The following is a 16,131-nucleotide window of genomic DNA, read 5'->3' on the forward strand; positions in this document are numbered from 1 at the left end:
AAAAAATCCAAGCCTGCTGGTTTCACCCCCCACTGAAGCCCAAACCATCTCCTCCTGAGCCTGGGTGGTACTACCGGCAGAGGATGTTCATCTGGGCACCAATGAGGATGTGGGGAATTCTTTTAAAATGCCCAAAATGTTCCCGGAAAATGAACAGCTCCGGGATCTACAGAAAGATAAGGGAGGTAATTGATGTGGATAGCCGCTACTACCTAGTGGGAGGGGACTATCCACGTTGCAGCAAGTGCTCTCAGCCGGTCTGCTCATGGAGCCAGGATATGCTCTCCCAGGTGGATGTGGCACACAGGAGCATGTTCCCCGCTGTCCTCACAACACAGCTGGCTCTGGACAGGAAATGCATGACTTTCCTGAAGCCCAGGACCATTGGTAACAGTTCCTCCTACTTCCAGTCTGCAATAGAGGAAGCGCACAGCGAGGAGTGGGCTCGGCAGACCATCCGCTACCTCTCAGACTGTGAGCGTCATAGTAAGATGGCTACCTTCGTCCCCTCTGCAGCTGTATATCTTCCTCCACCACCCTTCAGGCCCCTTCCACTTGCTCAATGGTTTGAGACGGTCCATTCCAATGAAATCCTCAGCCATGTGGATGAAATGAAGGGAGTGATCACTTCTACCTATGGTAGAATTCTTAAAATGGATTCAACAAAGAAGGTTAGGATTTCAATAGTAAAAATGTATATAAAATAAAATATGTATAATTACAACAAAACAGGAAATTGGTTTACTTCTTGTGTTTGTTTTACAGATCACCAAAAAGCTGGCTGGCGAGATCGGGGACAGTGCTGCATGGATGACAAACATCGGCAACGAGTTTGGCCAGGTGTTGAACTCTGTTCTGACGACGGGTGAAGGTGCAGGGTTGGAAGAGTTGTGCCAAGGCATCGTCACTCGGTACAAGAATGCGGGCCAAGCTGAACCTGAGGTCATCTATGTCGACCGGGATTGCTGCAGCCAGTCAGGTGGGTGAAAATTTCTCTCTCTCTCTCTCTCTCTCTCTCTCTCTCTCTCTCTCTCTCTCTCTCTCTCTTTCTCTCTCTCTCGCACGCACACACACACACATACACACACACACACACACACACACACACACACACACACACACACACACACACACAGTACAGGTGTTGTGGTCTATGTTATTATGAATCGTTGTTTTTTACAGGTGTGTCTTCAGTGGCTAAGCTCTTTCACCCATGGAGGTCTGCAGTGCGCTTAGACAGCTTCCATTTCATGAGACGCTTTAACTGCGGCCTCACTACAGAACACCACCCTCTCTATGGCACCTTTTGTGCCAAGCTTTCCTCCTGCGTTTTTGAATGGGACCAGGAGGATGTGCAACGCCTGAAGGAGGCCAAGAGAGCAGAGTGGAAGAGCAGCCACAGCGGACATACTCCCACTGAAGAACAGCTCATGGCCACTATCAGCCCAGGGGAATTAAAGAGACACTGCAGGAGGAGAACGCGTGGAGTGGAGGAGATGCGGAGCATGATTTCAGGGCTGCTGGAATCAGTATGGGAGCTGACAGACACCACAGGGCTGCGTCTGGTGAGCCATGACAGCATGCGCCACGTGTGGAAAGTGCAGCAGAAGCACCTGGAGTGCCTCCAAGACCCTGCAGGTGTTGCACTGTACACAAAGGTGGGGACACTCCAAAAGGGCGGCAAAGAGCTGGACATCCTTAGGTGTGGTAGGGGGTCCTCCTCCCTGGAGAGTTTTCACCGACATCAGTGTGCTTTTATTCCAGGTACATTTGCATCAAGACATACTGTATTGTATATCTTTTCTAATTGTTATTTTCTGTTATGACAGAGAATGTGTTGTAATTATTCAAAATAACACAATTACCACTGCAGGGTATTCATATGTATTACCTTTACAATAATGGTTCACTGAACAGAGTATTTTGTTTCTTAGGCTGGAGGTGCAATGCTGTACATATGCAAATGTACATGCTCGAGGGGGCATCAAGATGGAACATGGGTCGGGCTAAGGAGGCAGTAGATGTGGAGGGGGCCTCGTCCCTAAGAAGCTTTGATGTTCGCTTGATTTCCCACCTTAACAACTTAAGCCAGCGCGTCCATGGTTGTGATCTGGTGCCAGAGATCACCCCACCCGGGAAACCTACTGGTAAGAGAGATCTTAGAGCAACACTGGCTTACCAGAGTATTACATCCTCTCCTCCTCTTTTTCTTAAGCACCCCCCTACTCAGAGGACATGCATTTCTTGGCTGTGAAAAACATGCTGTTTATGTAGGATAAGGATGTGCGTACACTACTGTTCAAAAGTTTAGGCTCACTTGACTAAAATGTTATGATCTTCAAAATCATTTAATCTGAAGGGGTATGGTTAAATGCTTGAAATTACTTTTACTTTACTGATTAATTATTGTTACTAGAAAAGTAACATTTTATTTTAGAATGATGACTTACACTGAATATTGAAAAAAGCAGCCAATAAGAGCCCAGATTAAATGTGAACTCCTATACTCTTTAAAATTGAAAATTTTGAAAACATGACACGCGTATTTTGCAATTTCTAGGCAATATAATATATTTTACTGAGTTTTGATTTATTTTGGATGCTTTTAATCACCAGCATATTTCTCACAGTTACATTTGTGTTATGCCATAGTGAATGTATGTCCTTTCTTCATTTTGTGTTTACACTGGTTACAGGTGAGCGTATAGCAGTGGAATATTTATTGGCCCAGACCAACAGAGGTGACCTGCTGGCTCCATCACAGGTCTCCGAAATCCCCTCGCAGGTGCTTGAGGAGGAGGATGAACCAGATGACACCATCAGCATGCCTGATATTGTCTGCCATTCAGCTGAGATAGGGGCTGGTGATCCTCCAAGTGCTGTGGAGGGTGACACTGAACCCGGACCCCTCATCACAGAGGTCAGAAACACTTTCTGTAACACCTTACTGAAAAACGCAATATTTAACTTATTTAACTTATTTTAAGTAAATGTGGTTACATTTTAATAAGGTAAATAAATATAAAATCAGCATTGCTCACATATTACCATGCCTGATATTGTCTGCCAGTCAGCTGAGATAGGGGCTGGTGATCCTCCAAGTGCTGTGGAGGGTGACACTGAACCCGGACCCCTCATCACAGAGGTCAGAAACACTTTCTGCAACACCTTACTCAAAAACGCAATATTTAACTTATTTAACTTATGTTAAGTAAATGTGGTTACATTTTAATAAGGTAAATAAATATAAAATCAGCATTGCTCACATATTAGAAATAAGAGTGTTCATTAATTTGCTTGTTTTTTTCTTTTTCTCACTTATCACTTTTCAGACCAGCCAATGTGACTCGAGGGGCGTTGTGGGATGGGAGGCAGTTGATGCCCTTGCAGCCTACCTAGTTGACTTGAATCGCACCATCACCGCCTTGTCAGCCAAGGAGGCGGCGTACATAGTCAACCTGTACACAGCTCTCCATGCCATGGACAAAAAACCTTTAAGGTACAACATAGTCATTATTTTGTACACCAAAATTAAACATACATTCCATGGAATGAATGAAGCATATGGATGTCTCTTTCACTGTTTAGGTTCACCCAGAAGGCTAAGAAAAAAGCACATGCATCAGGAGGACCATGGAGAGCACCCAGGAAGCCGAGTGGCTCTGCTCCTGGACAGCAGGCGGCAGAGAGGTGCTTGATCACAATTTGCTATTATTTTGGTTCAATACAAATCATTAAGAGACAGCACGAGTCACTGTGAAAAGTATTTTTTGAGTGTAAATTATTTTATTGCAATCCCTATTGACATTGTAACTTAGTTCTTCATCACTTTACATCCTTGTTCACAGTCCAGAAAATATCATCCTTCTCTCCCACAGACTATACATGATTCACGGCCAAGCAGCCCAGGACCCCGGAATACATAGGGTCAGTGACTGTGTTTGCCTCAGACTTGCAAAAGAGTTTGAGCAGTCATGCAACAGGCCAAAGGACGCAAAGGGGAAAACCATGCCCATCCCTCAGTCCATTGTCAGCGTCTACAGCCACATCAAACAGCTGCTGGAGGACAGCATGGTTGTCCTGAACCAGACGAACCTGAGTCTGGTGCCGGTTAACAACACCACAGTATCTTCATGGTATGTGTTATTTCATTTACCTTTCCCATACAGTCAAGACAGTATATGAAGAGTTTCGTTACAAAACGAGATAAATCCCTTTTTTTAACATTTTTGTCAAAACATGTTTATTATTATGTTATCATGTTATTATTTTGTTTTATGGTGCTACTTAGCTGTATTTTTTAAGTTATGAAGGTTTAAATGAAAACAAACCAACTGCAGTTGAATTGATATTAATTGGAATGCACAACCAAAAAATGAGATTTCTGAAAAATAAAAAAATGGAGTTATCTCGTTTTGCAACGAGATTTAACATGAAGAAAAACCATCCACCTGCATGCTTGTTAGAAAATATGTAATAACCTTAGAGAGGGAGGATAGGTTTTTATACATGTATAAAATAATGAATGTATGTCTTGTAGGCTGCTTAAGAGGGATAAGAGGAAGGACAGGAACATGCAGCTGCAAGGCACTGCACTTCCCAAACAGCTGTACCTGGCCAAGGAGCCTCTTCCTGCAGTGAACACACTTCCAGCTGCCCCTGTGCAACATGCACATGAACCTATGACATTTGAGGAGCCTGAAAACCATGAGGGGGAAGCTTTCCCCCGCCAGCGCACACTAGCGGTAAGCAAGCCTGTGTTCTCTCCACCATCTCCACCTCCCCAGTTCCCTCCACAATTTGGGCCAGCGCCTCCATTCCAGCAAACTCCTCAGTTGCAGCATGCGCCTCCATTTCCACATGCTTCTCCATTTCTGCATGCTCCTCCATATCCCCATGCACCTCCCTATACACATGCACCTCCATATCCCCATGCACCTCCATATCCCCATTCACCTCCATATCCGCATGCTCCTCCATATCCGCATGCTCCTCCATATCCGCATGCTCCTCCATTTCCGCATGCTCCTCCATATCCACATGCTCCTCCATATCCACAAGCTTCTCCATTGCAGCAAGCTCCTACAGAGTGCCTTCCATCCCAGCCAAGGCAACGTGCCTGGAGGCTGAAGAAAGCTGCCCAGGAGGATGAGGAGCTAGTGTCAAGGGGGGAACCGCCACGGAAGAGGCTAACAAAAGAAAAGTATCACTACACCTGCAAGTTGTGTGGCCAGGAAAAAAATAAAACAACTGGACACACCCAGCTGAAGGGGCGGTGGTACTGTCCAGCCTCAGGACTGACCCTGGATGACTGGAAGGAGAGTGTTTAGTTTCTGTCACCATTACATGTCTTTCTCTATGTTGATTGTCTGTTATAATAAAGTTTAATCATTTTATTGGAGCCAAGAACAGCCTTCACGTTTTTATTTCATTTCCTCTTAATACCAGCACAGTGAGTGTACTCCATTGAATGTAATTGTTAAAACTAAAGCCAGATTTACTTGCAGAATCATTTTACATTTATTCACAAAACCCAACACTCTATCCTCAATTTGGAATATGTTTTATTCACTTGTGCTGCACAGATGTAGTCTCTCAAATAAATGAGTTTACCAAAAAAAGGAGGGGGAAACATGATGGGGGAATTATTAACATTTACAGTTATACACTGATATTACTGTTAGCTTTAAATGTAGCATGTGACATTTTGAGTTAATTATTTGAATATTAATTAGTTTACATCACAAAATATGTTTATTTACAAGAGAATTTGCTTTAAATGCATTAATGTGCATAATTGCATAATCACAGGGTTATTACTATGGTGATTTATATGCAGAGGCAGACATTACTTGAGTACTTTGAGTAAATTTCCCAAGGATCTGTGCTTTATCAGAGTGTTTGTCTTGGAAAAAAAAATATACTTTACTAAAAAATGTTCACTACGTTCTAAAGCATAGAATCATACTGTGTATTCCTTTTATATTGCATATTAAACTTGATTTAATACCTAATTACATAAAAAATTGTGTACTTTTACTTTCTTGAGTAAAAGTACAAAAATACTTTTTACTTAAGTAAAAGTAAAAAAATACTAGATGTTTAATGTACTTAAATATTAAATATAAACCAAAAACGTGAAATTATGAAATGTAGTGGACTAAAAATTATAATAATATGCTTTGGAATGAATGTTTTCCAAAGAAAAACACTAATAAAATACGAATACTTGAAAATTTACTTTTATGTAGAAAGTAAAAATACTAATGTAGTGTCCGCCTCTGTTTATATGGAAAAGAGTTTAAAAAAAAATGACTACGTTACCCACAATGCATTGCATGTGTACTTCCGGAATGCACTACGAGACTAAAGAACAACCGAAAATGCAAGCGACATTGCCATACCATAGGTTCGAATCCCGCAAAAGACATGAAAATTAAAGTGATGATAAACCTTGCAATAAGTATAGAACTGTGTGTAAACAATGTTGAAAAAATAAAGTGTACGTTTTCCTCCTCTTTTCTCCTTTTCTTTTTCTCTCTTTCCCCCCTCTTTCCTCTCTCTTTTCTTCTTTCCCCCCCATGGGCAGTCCCTTTTGCCCCATTTTTGGCCGAGTGGTTAAGGCGATGGACTAGAAATCCATTGGGGTCTCCCCGCGCAGGTTCGAATCCTGCCGACTACGTCTTCAGACTTCAGACTCTTGAGTAGACCGACTCTACTTCGAGAGGGCATCTGCTTAAGATTTGCCGTTGAAAGAAATACAAAAAGATTTTGACTTCTGCATAGAAATGGCAGTCCCCTCACAGCCATTGTACTCAGGCAGACCCGCAGGCATCTTTCTTGCGCAGCCCGGCGGCACGCCGTGATCGGATAGTGGTTAGTACTCTGCGTTGTGGCCGCTGCAACCCCGGTTCGAATCTGGGTCACGGCAGCCCTTCCGGGAAAGTCTGTTGGGGTCTTCCCGCTCCTGCCCCTTTTGTGATCGGCTGGTTGCCTGACCGTCAAGTTCTTTTCCAGCACACACCAGGCCCAGAGAGCTCACCAGCTTACCCTGTTGTAGTCGTGGCCGAGTGGTTAAGGCGATGGATTTGAAATCCATTGGGGTCTCCCCGCGCAGGTTCAAGCCCTGCCGACTACGAGTGTCTGTTCCCTGGCTTCGGCCTCTCTCTTGTTGGATGTTCCAGCTCACGATTTGCTTTATTTCTGCAGCTCAAGTTGGTACCATGGGTTGCACAGTGGGAAAACTATGCAGCCTTTCATAGTTTCTCATGTGTGTGTGTGAGATCGGCTCTGTTGTGAAGTGATGTGGCTTCCATTGTCATTTTGACCATATACTGCACGTGCAGCATGAAACCATAGAAGAGCTGGAACAAGACTTTGTTTACAACTGTTGTAGATCGTCGCTAATCGAGTTGATCCTGACCTGAGCAATTTTCTGAGAGGTTAAGGACTATGGCTCTACCCTCTTTGTTTTCAGGATTCCCACAATTCTCTCCCCCGGATTGTTTTCCTTAAATAATTCAAACGTGTATTTGCACTTTTGCTTTTCTAAGTAGAAAGCGGATAATGAACAAACTTTTTGTGCAGATCTCTCACCTGCTGAAAAGGCACAACATGCAGCAAAGCAGTACCTGAAGTCTAATTTCAGTTTAAAGCCTGACCCTGTCGTCCAGCGTCCGGGTATGTGCACAGGAGAGGTCGTGACCTTTTCCATCATTCTTTCGCAGAGGCAATATCGTAGCCTATGAGGTTTATCCGAGGCGTGATCATTGCTGGTTGAAAACTTTACACAATACCCCGCCAGGATGACTTGAAATACAGTCAGCTTTGGCAATTTTTCACAGTCTCTTGAGAGACTTACGAGTTTGTTGCAAAGAGAAGTTTGTTGCGTGTGTTTGTTTGTTTTGATGTTTATAGTCCTGAGGTTAAAAGCGTCAAAGTTTGATTCTGGTACTTGACATCGCATTGATTTCCATCCTCTGTGTGGCAATCAGTACCAAGGACATCACGATGATGTTTTCAAACGACACCCTTTATGTATGTTGGACGGTTTTATGTAGAAAAGACCAAATCACAAAAAAGATTTTAGCTGGGTTTTCACGGGCAGGGTCACGTTTTGTCAAATGTGCTTTTTCTCGTGCAGCTCAAGAGTCACTTCGGCATGTTACGTAGATGTAGCTACATTTCCTTGAGCTTAGAAACGTTGCCTCTCTGGTGACGTTTTGGATGAAGAGTGCTATTCCCTTAAGTAAAGAGAGTCTCATGCAGAAGCAAGATTTCTCCACTTAAATAGATAATACGCACTCTGTTTGAAGACTGAAGCAGTTTCCTGCTCATTCTGGCATTCTAGTAATATTTAACCTGTCCATAGACCAAAGAGTAGCTAACAGGACATGGTACTGAAGTCCCGTACTTGGCTGAGGCGTGAAGCCCTGGAACTCAGGTTCGAGCCCGGATAGCTCAGTCGGTAGAGCATCAGACTTTTAATCTGAGGGTCCAGGGTTCAAGTCCCTGTTCGGGCGATGAGTAGCCTCGATCGCCTTTTGTGCTGCTGTGTCTAGAGCTCCGTTTCGTAGGGAACGGGGAAAGGATAAAGTTTCCCAACATCGACAGCATGTAGTCGTGGCCGAGTGGTTAAGGCGATGGACTAGAAATCCATTGGGGTCTCCCCGCACAGTTTCGAATCCTGCCGACTACGTCTTCAGACTTCAGACTCTCGAGTAGACCGACTCTACTTCGAGAGGGCATCTGCTTAAGATTTGCCGTTGAAAGAAATACAAAAATGATTTTGACTTCTGCATAGAAATGGCAGTCCCCTCACAGCCATTGTACTCAGGCACACCCGCAGGCATCTTTCTTGCGCAGCCCGGTGGCACGCCGTGATCGTATAGTGGTTAGTACTCTGCGTTGTGGCCGCTGCAACCCCGGTTCGAATCCGGGTCACGGCAGCCCTTCCGGGAAAGTCTTTTGGGGTCTTCCCGCTCCTGCCCCTTTTGTGATCGGCTGGTTGCCTGACCGTCAAGTTCTTTTCCAGCACACACCAGGCCCAGAGAGCTCACCAGCTTACCCTGTTGTAGTCGTGGCCGAGTGGTTAAGGCGATGGATTTGAAATCCATTGGGGTCTCCCCGCGCAGGTTCAAGCCCTGCCGACTACGAGTGTCTGTTCCCTGGCTTCGGCCTCTCTCTTGTTGGATGTTCCAGCTCACGATTTGCTCTATTTCTGCAGCTCAAGTTGGTACCATGGGTTGCACAGTGGGAAAACTATGCAGCCTTTCATAGTTTCTCCTGTGTGTGTGTGAGATCGGCTCTGTTGTGAAGTGATGTGGCTTCCATTGTCATTTTGACCATATACTGCACGTGCAGCATGAAACCATAGAAGAGCTGGAACAAGACTTTGTTTACAACTGTTGTAGATCGTCGCTAATCGAGTTGATCCTGACCTGAGCAATTTTCTGAGAGGTTAAGGACTATGGCTCTACCCTCTTTGTTTTCAGGATTCCCACAATTCTCTCCCCCGGATTGTTTTCCTTAAATAATTCAAAAGTGTATTTGCACTTTTGCTTTTCTAAGTAGAAAGCGGATAATGAACAAACTTTTTGTGCAGATCTCTCACCTGCTGAAAAGGCACAACATGCAGCAAAGCAGTACCTGAAGTCTAATTTCAGTTTAAAGCCTGACCCTGTCGTCCAGCGTCCGGGTATGTGCACAGGAGAGGTCGTGACCTTTTCCATCATTCTTTCGCAGAGGCAATATCGTAGCCTATGAGGTTTATCCGAGGCGTGATCATTGCTGGTTGAAAACTTTACACAATACCCCGCCAGGATGACTTGAAATACAGTCAGCTTTGGCAATTTTTCACAGTCTCTTGAGAGACTTACGAGTTTGTTGCAAAGAGAAGTTTGTTGTGTGTGTTTGTTTGTTTTGATGTTTATAGTCCTGAGGTTAAAAGCGTCAAAGTTTGATTCCGGTACTTGACATCGCATTGATTTCCATCCTCTGTGTGGCAATCAGTACCAAGGACATCACGATGATGTTTTCAAACGACACCCTTTATGTATGTTGGACGGTTTTATGTAGAAAAGACCAAATCACAAAAAAGATTTTAGCTGGGTTTTCACGGGCAGGGTCACGTTTTGTCAAATGTGCTTTTTCTCGTGCAGCTCAAGAGTCACTTCGGCATGTTACGTAGATGTAGCTACATTTCCTTGAGCTTAGAAACGTTGCCTCTCTGGTGACGTTTTGGATGAAGAGTGCTTTTCCTGAAGTAAAGAGAGTCTCATGCAGAAGCAAGATTTCTCCACTTAAATAGATAATACGCACTCTGTTTGAAGACTGAAGCAGTTTCCTGCTGATTCTGGCATTCTAGTAATATTTAACCTGTCCATAGACCAAAGAGTAGCTAACAGGACATGGTACTGAAGTCCCGTACTTGGCTGAGGCGTGAAGCCCTGGAACTCAGGTGCGAGCCCGGATAGCTCAGTCGGTAGAGCATCAGACTTTTAATCTGAGGGTCCAGGGTTCAAGTCCCTGTTCGGGCGATGAGTAGCCTCGATCGCCTTTTGTGCTGCTGTGTCTAGAGCTCCGTTTCGTAGGGAACGGGGAAAGGATAAAGTTTCCCAACATCGACAGCATGTAGTCGTGGCTGTACCCGCCGGCGATCGGAGAGCCTAACAATTTGTTACACTTCCTAACACATTCTAAATAAGTCCTAACACTTGCGAACCAATTCCTAACGCAAGTCCTAACAATCCTAACATCCAGATCTCTGAGTCCTAACAGGTCCGAACAGAGCGATGCAGCCATTGGCTAAACGGGGCAAAACAGCCATTGGTCGAAACACTGTCACGTGACTACATCCATAAAACCTGCAAGTACCAAAGATGCGCTCGTAGTTTTACACTGCGACACTTTGAATATTCATCTACAAAACACATTTTTATAATTTGGATATCTTCGGATAGATTTCAGGTAAGTAACTTTACAGTGTTACGTGAAAGAAAAGCGGAACGTTTGACTTGGTTCAGTCTCAACCGTTTACGTTGCATTCGTTTAATTTAGATAACGGTTCTTAACTTGGTGGTTTAATGCTTAATTTATATAACGTTAGTTATAAGAGGTTATATTTGGACAATATGGTGGTATAAATAGTGGGGGCATTTCATTTTGGAACAACATAGCCCGTTTTTTTAGTATATACAACGATGATATGATGATAACTAATGTAAAAATACAGTGTGTACATATTTTGTGTTTCCAGTGTAATAAATAAATAAAATCCAACCCGAGTTTATTAAAGTTTCCATCTTCTTAGCGAATATTTTATGTGAACAAAACAGGTTATCTTTTGAGGAAAAGAAAGCAGTAAGTTATTTAAATGAAGATGTATGTTTTAATACTAGAAAATACCTTTAGTAATGTTTTTTTATAATTTTTACGTAATTACTATATATTTGCTTTTTATAAATGCACGCTACAATAAACATTTTTACACGTAAGTTTAACAGTTCCTTCCGTTGACGAGCATGATGCGTTGCCATGGAAACCAAAACAGCCGTTATTAAAACTTACTCCAGAGTGGAGTGAGTTTTTTTTAACGGATATTTTTGTTTCCAAGGCAACGCATCATGCTCGTCAACTGAATGTGCCGCTTAGTGCTTGTCAGAACGGATTCAGTTTTTTCCCATTATAAACATTCTTACTTGCAGAGACGGACAAAACCACAATAAAATATTATAAACATTAACTTGCACTAAATGGTCTATGCTGTATGTTGTCTGTAATTCGTTTTAATATTTTTTGTATAATATCAGCATCAGTACATGCAATAAACCACCCAAATATACATATATTTTTCACTTTTAATGTTTGGTATTAACTATTATTAATGATTAACTTTGTTTATTGTTTACTTGCAAATGCTTTGAAAAGTTTGACTAGTTTTACCATGCTTTCATATTACTATTCATACAACATACTATACAGTCATATAATCAAACATGCATCCATAGGTTAAAACCACCAAAAAAAATCAATTTTTTCCTTGTATCTGTCTCAAGTGGTCTGATATTTACCCTGTTGTTTTATATTGGTAGACATGACTAAAACAGGTAAACCTGATTCCTACTGGCATGATATCATGCTGAAGTATGCCCAAGGGAAGTACCACTTCACCACAGGCAAGAAGCCAGGGGCAAAGAAGTGGAAAGCTGCCTTGGAGAAAATTAATAACTGCCCATTACACAGACAGACCAGCATTTATGATATCTTTGGAAAAAGAATCCTCTGCAACTGCGGGTATCATAAGGTAGGTACAGATAAATGTGAATAGTCATGCTTACCAACCTAGGTTAAAAACATAACAGAAAAATGCGCATGATTTCTGTTGTAAGGCCTGAAACATTATTTAGAAGCCTGAAGTATGTCAAAACTCCTATGAGTATAAAAAGCTTTGTAGACTATGTGCTAAGTATTGTTTAAAACATTTAAATTGGTGGACTGATGGACAAGTCATTGTACAGTTAAATGATTTGTGCTGTAAAGCTTTACATTAAAAATATAAGTCAGAAAATGTTGTGTGTGTGTGTGTATAATTTGTGAAATTCTACATGCATGAATACCTGAAGGTGGGTGTTTTTGCAACTATTCTAAAAGCTCCTTCTGTTCCCAAAAATGTGAGGTGTGAATCAAATGACAGAAGGCATGCAGTAATGCACAACATGTTTTTCAGCAATGTTTTATTTTTATAATTCAGAGGTATTAGATATTTGTGTACCAAATGATGCACCTTTATAAGGCTAAAAACAACATTGTTTACTGCACTGGCAATATTCTCAAGCCTAGGGAAAAACTAATCTTTTTGTTTACAGTCAGCTGAGCAGATAGCATTAGGCATGCAGGCAGGACCCCTCAGCAGTGCAGGCTCCAACCCGGCCCCTCAGATCAGTGCAGGCTCCAGCCCAGCCCTTCAGATCAGTGCGTGCTCCAGCTCTGCCCCTCAGATCAGTGCAGGCTCCAGCCCAGCCCCTCAAAGAAGTGCAGGCTCCAGCCCGGCCCCTCAAAGAAGTGCAGGCTTCAGACCAGCCCCTCAGATCAGTGCAGGCTCCAGGCTGGCCCCTCAGATCAGTGCATGCTCCAGCTCGGCCCCTCAGATCAGTGCAGGCTCCAGCCCAGCCCCTCAAAGAAGTGCAGGCTCCAGCCCGGCCCCTCAAAGAAGTGCAGGCTTCAGACCAGCCCCTCAGATCAGTGCAGGCTCCAGGCTGGCCCCTCAGATCAGTGCAGGCTCCAGCCCAGCCCTTCAGATCAGTGCAAGCTCCAGCCCGGCCTTTCAAAGAAGTGCAGGCTCCAGCACAGCCCCTCAAAGAAGTGCAGGCTCCAGCCCGGCCCCTCAAAGAAGTGCAGGGTCCAGCCCAGACCCTCAAAGAAGTGCAGGCTCCAGCCCAGCCCCTCAGATTAGTGCAGGCTTCAGACGAGCCCCTCAGATCAGTGCATGCTCCAGCCCCTCAAAAAAGTGCAGGCTCCAGCCCAGCCCCTCAAAGAAGTACAGGCTCCAGCCCAGCCCCTCAAAGGAGTGCAGTCTCCAGGCCAGCCCCTCAGATCAGTGCAGCCTCCAAACCACAGAGCAGTACAGCCTCCAGGCCAGCCCCTCAAAGCAGCAATTTAATAAAGTGTTCTCTTTGTAGTGAACATGTCCAAGAATGTTGTGACCAATGTGGTGCAAACGTGTGGGGTGCAGTTGGACTGCTTCACCACATTGAAAATCATCATCGTTTGACTAGTCTTTCAGACCAAGATCGACAATCTGTGGATCCACCAGCAACATCGACTGCTCAGTCACATGCAGACACCGAAGAGCAGCAAGGAGCTCCACCAGAAACATCGACTGCTCAGTCACATGCATACATCGAAGAGCAGCAAGGAGCTCCACCAGCAACATCGACTGCTCAGTCACATGCATACATCGAAGAGCAGCAAGGAGCTTCACAAACTACCTTTCACACTTCATTAATGAGGCCTCCTGAAGTGAATTGGGTGAGTTTTCTCCCCAAGCAGTTTTGTCGAGTGATCAAAGCAGCAGACCAGAAATGGATAGCTCAGTGTCTGTATGACAGCACGGGCCGACTGAAGCAACAGTTTTCCCAAAACTGGTTTCATCCACCAAGTCCCAGCAGGCCTACTACTACACCACCTAATCCAGGCAATTACTTCAGGCGGCGAATGTTTCTGTGGGGCCCTATGAGGATGCGGGGTATTCCTCTGAAGTGTACACAGTGCAATAGGAAGATGCACCATTCAGGGATCTACACTAAAGTGAGGGAAGTAATTGATGTTGACTCCAGGTATTACCTAATTGGAGCAGACTACCCTCGCTGCAGTAAATGTATGATTCCTGTCTGCCCTTGGAGTTCGGAGATCTTAAAACAACTGGATCCCTCCCACAGAAATAAATTCCCAGCTGTTCTGACTACTCACCTTGCCCTTGACAGGAAGTGTGTAACCTTGCTAAAGCCTAGAACTGCAGGAAACAGTTCTAGTTACTTGCAGCAAGCGCTGGAAGAAATTCATAGTGAGGAGTGGGCAAGACGGACTATAGATTACCTGACAGACTGTGAGTTCCATAAAAAAAATGTGCCCTGACCCAACTAGAAGTGGTTTATGAGCAGCCACCACCCTATTGCCCCCTACCTCTAGCACAGTGGTTTGAGACCGCCCATGCCAACGAAATTCTGAGTCACCATGATGAGCTAAAGGGTGTCATAACATCAACATATGGTAGCATCCTGAAGCTTGATTCTACCAAAAAGGTAAATGTGTGTGTGTGTGTGTTTATATATTTTTTATAAATATGCATATAAACTTAAATTGATGTTCAATGATTATACCTTATGTGTTTATGTAATTATATAGATCACTAAAAAGCTTGCTGGTGGCATTGCGGACACAGCTACCTGGATGACCAACGTTGGAAATGAGTTTGGCCAAGTCCTAAACTGTGTCCTAACCACTGGTGAGGGAGCTGCTCTAGACGACTTGTGTCAGGGCATTGTGAAGCGATACAAGGATGCTGGGGAGCCAGAGCCAGCTGTGATTTATGTTGATAGGGACTGCTTCTGCAAGACAGGTTTGTAGCTTTTTAACTATTCCTAATAGGAATGTGTATGCATTTATAGTGGTTATAAATGCATAATTTGTATTAGCAAGTATATGAGGTAAATTTCAGAATGAGAATAAATCACAGATCTGCATGGTTACCACAAAATTGGTAACAGGGTAACACTTTAGTATGGGGAACACTTATTGATTATAAATTATGACTTTTGTATCAGTTAACCTTTCAATTTACTGCTAATAATTAGATAATAAGGTAGTTGTTGTTGTAGCCGTTAGGTTTAGGTATTGGATTGGGTAAAGGGATGTACAATATGGTCATGCAGAACAAGGCATTAATATGTCCTTTATAAGCACTAATGAACAGCCAATATGTAACCTAATAAGACACTAGTTAAAAGTAAGAATTGGTCCCAATACTAAAGTGTTACCAAAATGGAAATATAGCATGAGAACCCCAGTTCACTGTTTGCAGTCAAGTAAACACAAATGTATTTAATTCAGAAAAAGCATAATTGTTTAATTATGTAAATTTAAATGTAAGAAAAGACTTAACCTTTCCTTGTTTCTTATTTGTCTAGGTGTGACTCCAGTTCTTACCTGGTTTCGACCATGGAAGGTCACAGTGCGTCTTGATGTATTCCACTTCATGCGACGGTTCACTGCTGGTCTTACAACAGAGCACCATCCCTTGTATGGCACTTTCTGCTCCAAGTTGTCCAGCTGTATCTTTGAATGGGACAAGGATGACATCTCTCATCTTAAAGAGGCAAAAAAGACAATGCATGGGGGGCATATTCCAACAGAGGCCCAAATCCTCTCAAGCATTACTTCCAGTGAGCTAGCCAAGCACTGCAGGAGGAGGACACGCGGAGTTGAAGAAACTCGTGCCTTGATTCAAGGACTGCTGGACTTCATGTGGGAACTGACCGACACGACTGGCTTGCGCCTTGTCAATCCAGAGAGCATGACACGCGTGTGGGAGGTACAGCAGAAACATTTACCCTGCATTCAAGATCCACCCGG

At 43.5% G+C, this 16,131-nt stretch overlaps 1 protein-coding gene and 8 non-coding genes across 9 annotated transcripts; all 9 read left to right on the forward strand.

The window, feature by feature from the left end:
• Window positions 1–277: 277 nt before the first annotated feature.
• On the forward strand, window positions 278–5,460 carry LOC135781701 (uncharacterized). Its single transcript, XM_065292302.1, has 10 exons — window positions 278–671; window positions 766–979; window positions 1,183–1,764; window positions 1,935–2,147; window positions 2,697–2,920; window positions 3,071–3,145; window positions 3,333–3,499; window positions 3,589–3,690; window positions 3,879–4,136; window positions 4,541–5,460. The coding sequence occupies exons 1-10, from the start codon at window positions 279–281 to the stop codon at window positions 5,328–5,330; spliced, it is 3,018 nt and encodes a 1,005-aa protein (XP_065148374.1). The 5' UTR covers window position 278; the 3' UTR covers window positions 5,331–5,460.
• Window positions 5,461–6,597: 1,137 nt separating this feature from the next.
• On the forward strand, window positions 6,598–6,682 carry trnas-aga (transfer RNA serine (anticodon AGA)). The gene has a single exon. It is a non-coding gene; the product is annotated as a tRNA-Ser (tRNA).
• A 374-nt stretch (window positions 6,683–7,056) lies between these two features.
• Window positions 7,057–7,138, forward strand: trnas-uga (transfer RNA serine (anticodon UGA)). The gene has a single exon. It is a non-coding gene; the product is annotated as a tRNA-Ser (tRNA).
• A 577-nt stretch (window positions 7,139–7,715) lies between these two features.
• On the forward strand, window positions 7,716–7,856 carry LOC135781965 (U4 spliceosomal RNA). The gene has a single exon (XR_010545369.1). It is a non-coding gene; the product is annotated as a U4 spliceosomal RNA (small nuclear RNA).
• A 593-nt stretch (window positions 7,857–8,449) lies between these two features.
• Window positions 8,450–8,522, forward strand: trnak-uuu (transfer RNA lysine (anticodon UUU)). The gene has a single exon. It is a non-coding gene; the product is annotated as a tRNA-Lys (tRNA).
• Window positions 8,523–8,616: 94 nt separating this feature from the next.
• On the forward strand, window positions 8,617–8,698 carry trnas-aga (transfer RNA serine (anticodon AGA)). The gene has a single exon. It is a non-coding gene; the product is annotated as a tRNA-Ser (tRNA).
• Window positions 8,699–9,073: 375 nt separating this feature from the next.
• Window positions 9,074–9,155, forward strand: trnas-uga (transfer RNA serine (anticodon UGA)). Its single transcript has one exon. It is a non-coding gene; the product is annotated as a tRNA-Ser (tRNA).
• A 577-nt stretch (window positions 9,156–9,732) lies between these two features.
• LOC135788355 (U4 spliceosomal RNA) lies at window positions 9,733–9,873 on the forward strand. The gene has a single exon (XR_010547418.2). It is a non-coding gene; the product is annotated as a U4 spliceosomal RNA (small nuclear RNA).
• Window positions 9,874–10,465: 592 nt separating this feature from the next.
• trnak-uuu (transfer RNA lysine (anticodon UUU)) lies at window positions 10,466–10,538 on the forward strand. Its single transcript has one exon. It is a non-coding gene; the product is annotated as a tRNA-Lys (tRNA).
• Window positions 10,539–16,131: the final 5,593 nt, after the last annotated feature.

Source organism: Paramisgurnus dabryanus, chromosome 23, assembly GCF_030506205.2.
Source record: "Paramisgurnus dabryanus chromosome 23, PD_genome_1.1, whole genome shotgun sequence".
Classification (NCBI taxonomy): domain Eukaryota; kingdom Metazoa; phylum Chordata; class Actinopteri; order Cypriniformes; family Cobitidae; genus Paramisgurnus; species Paramisgurnus dabryanus.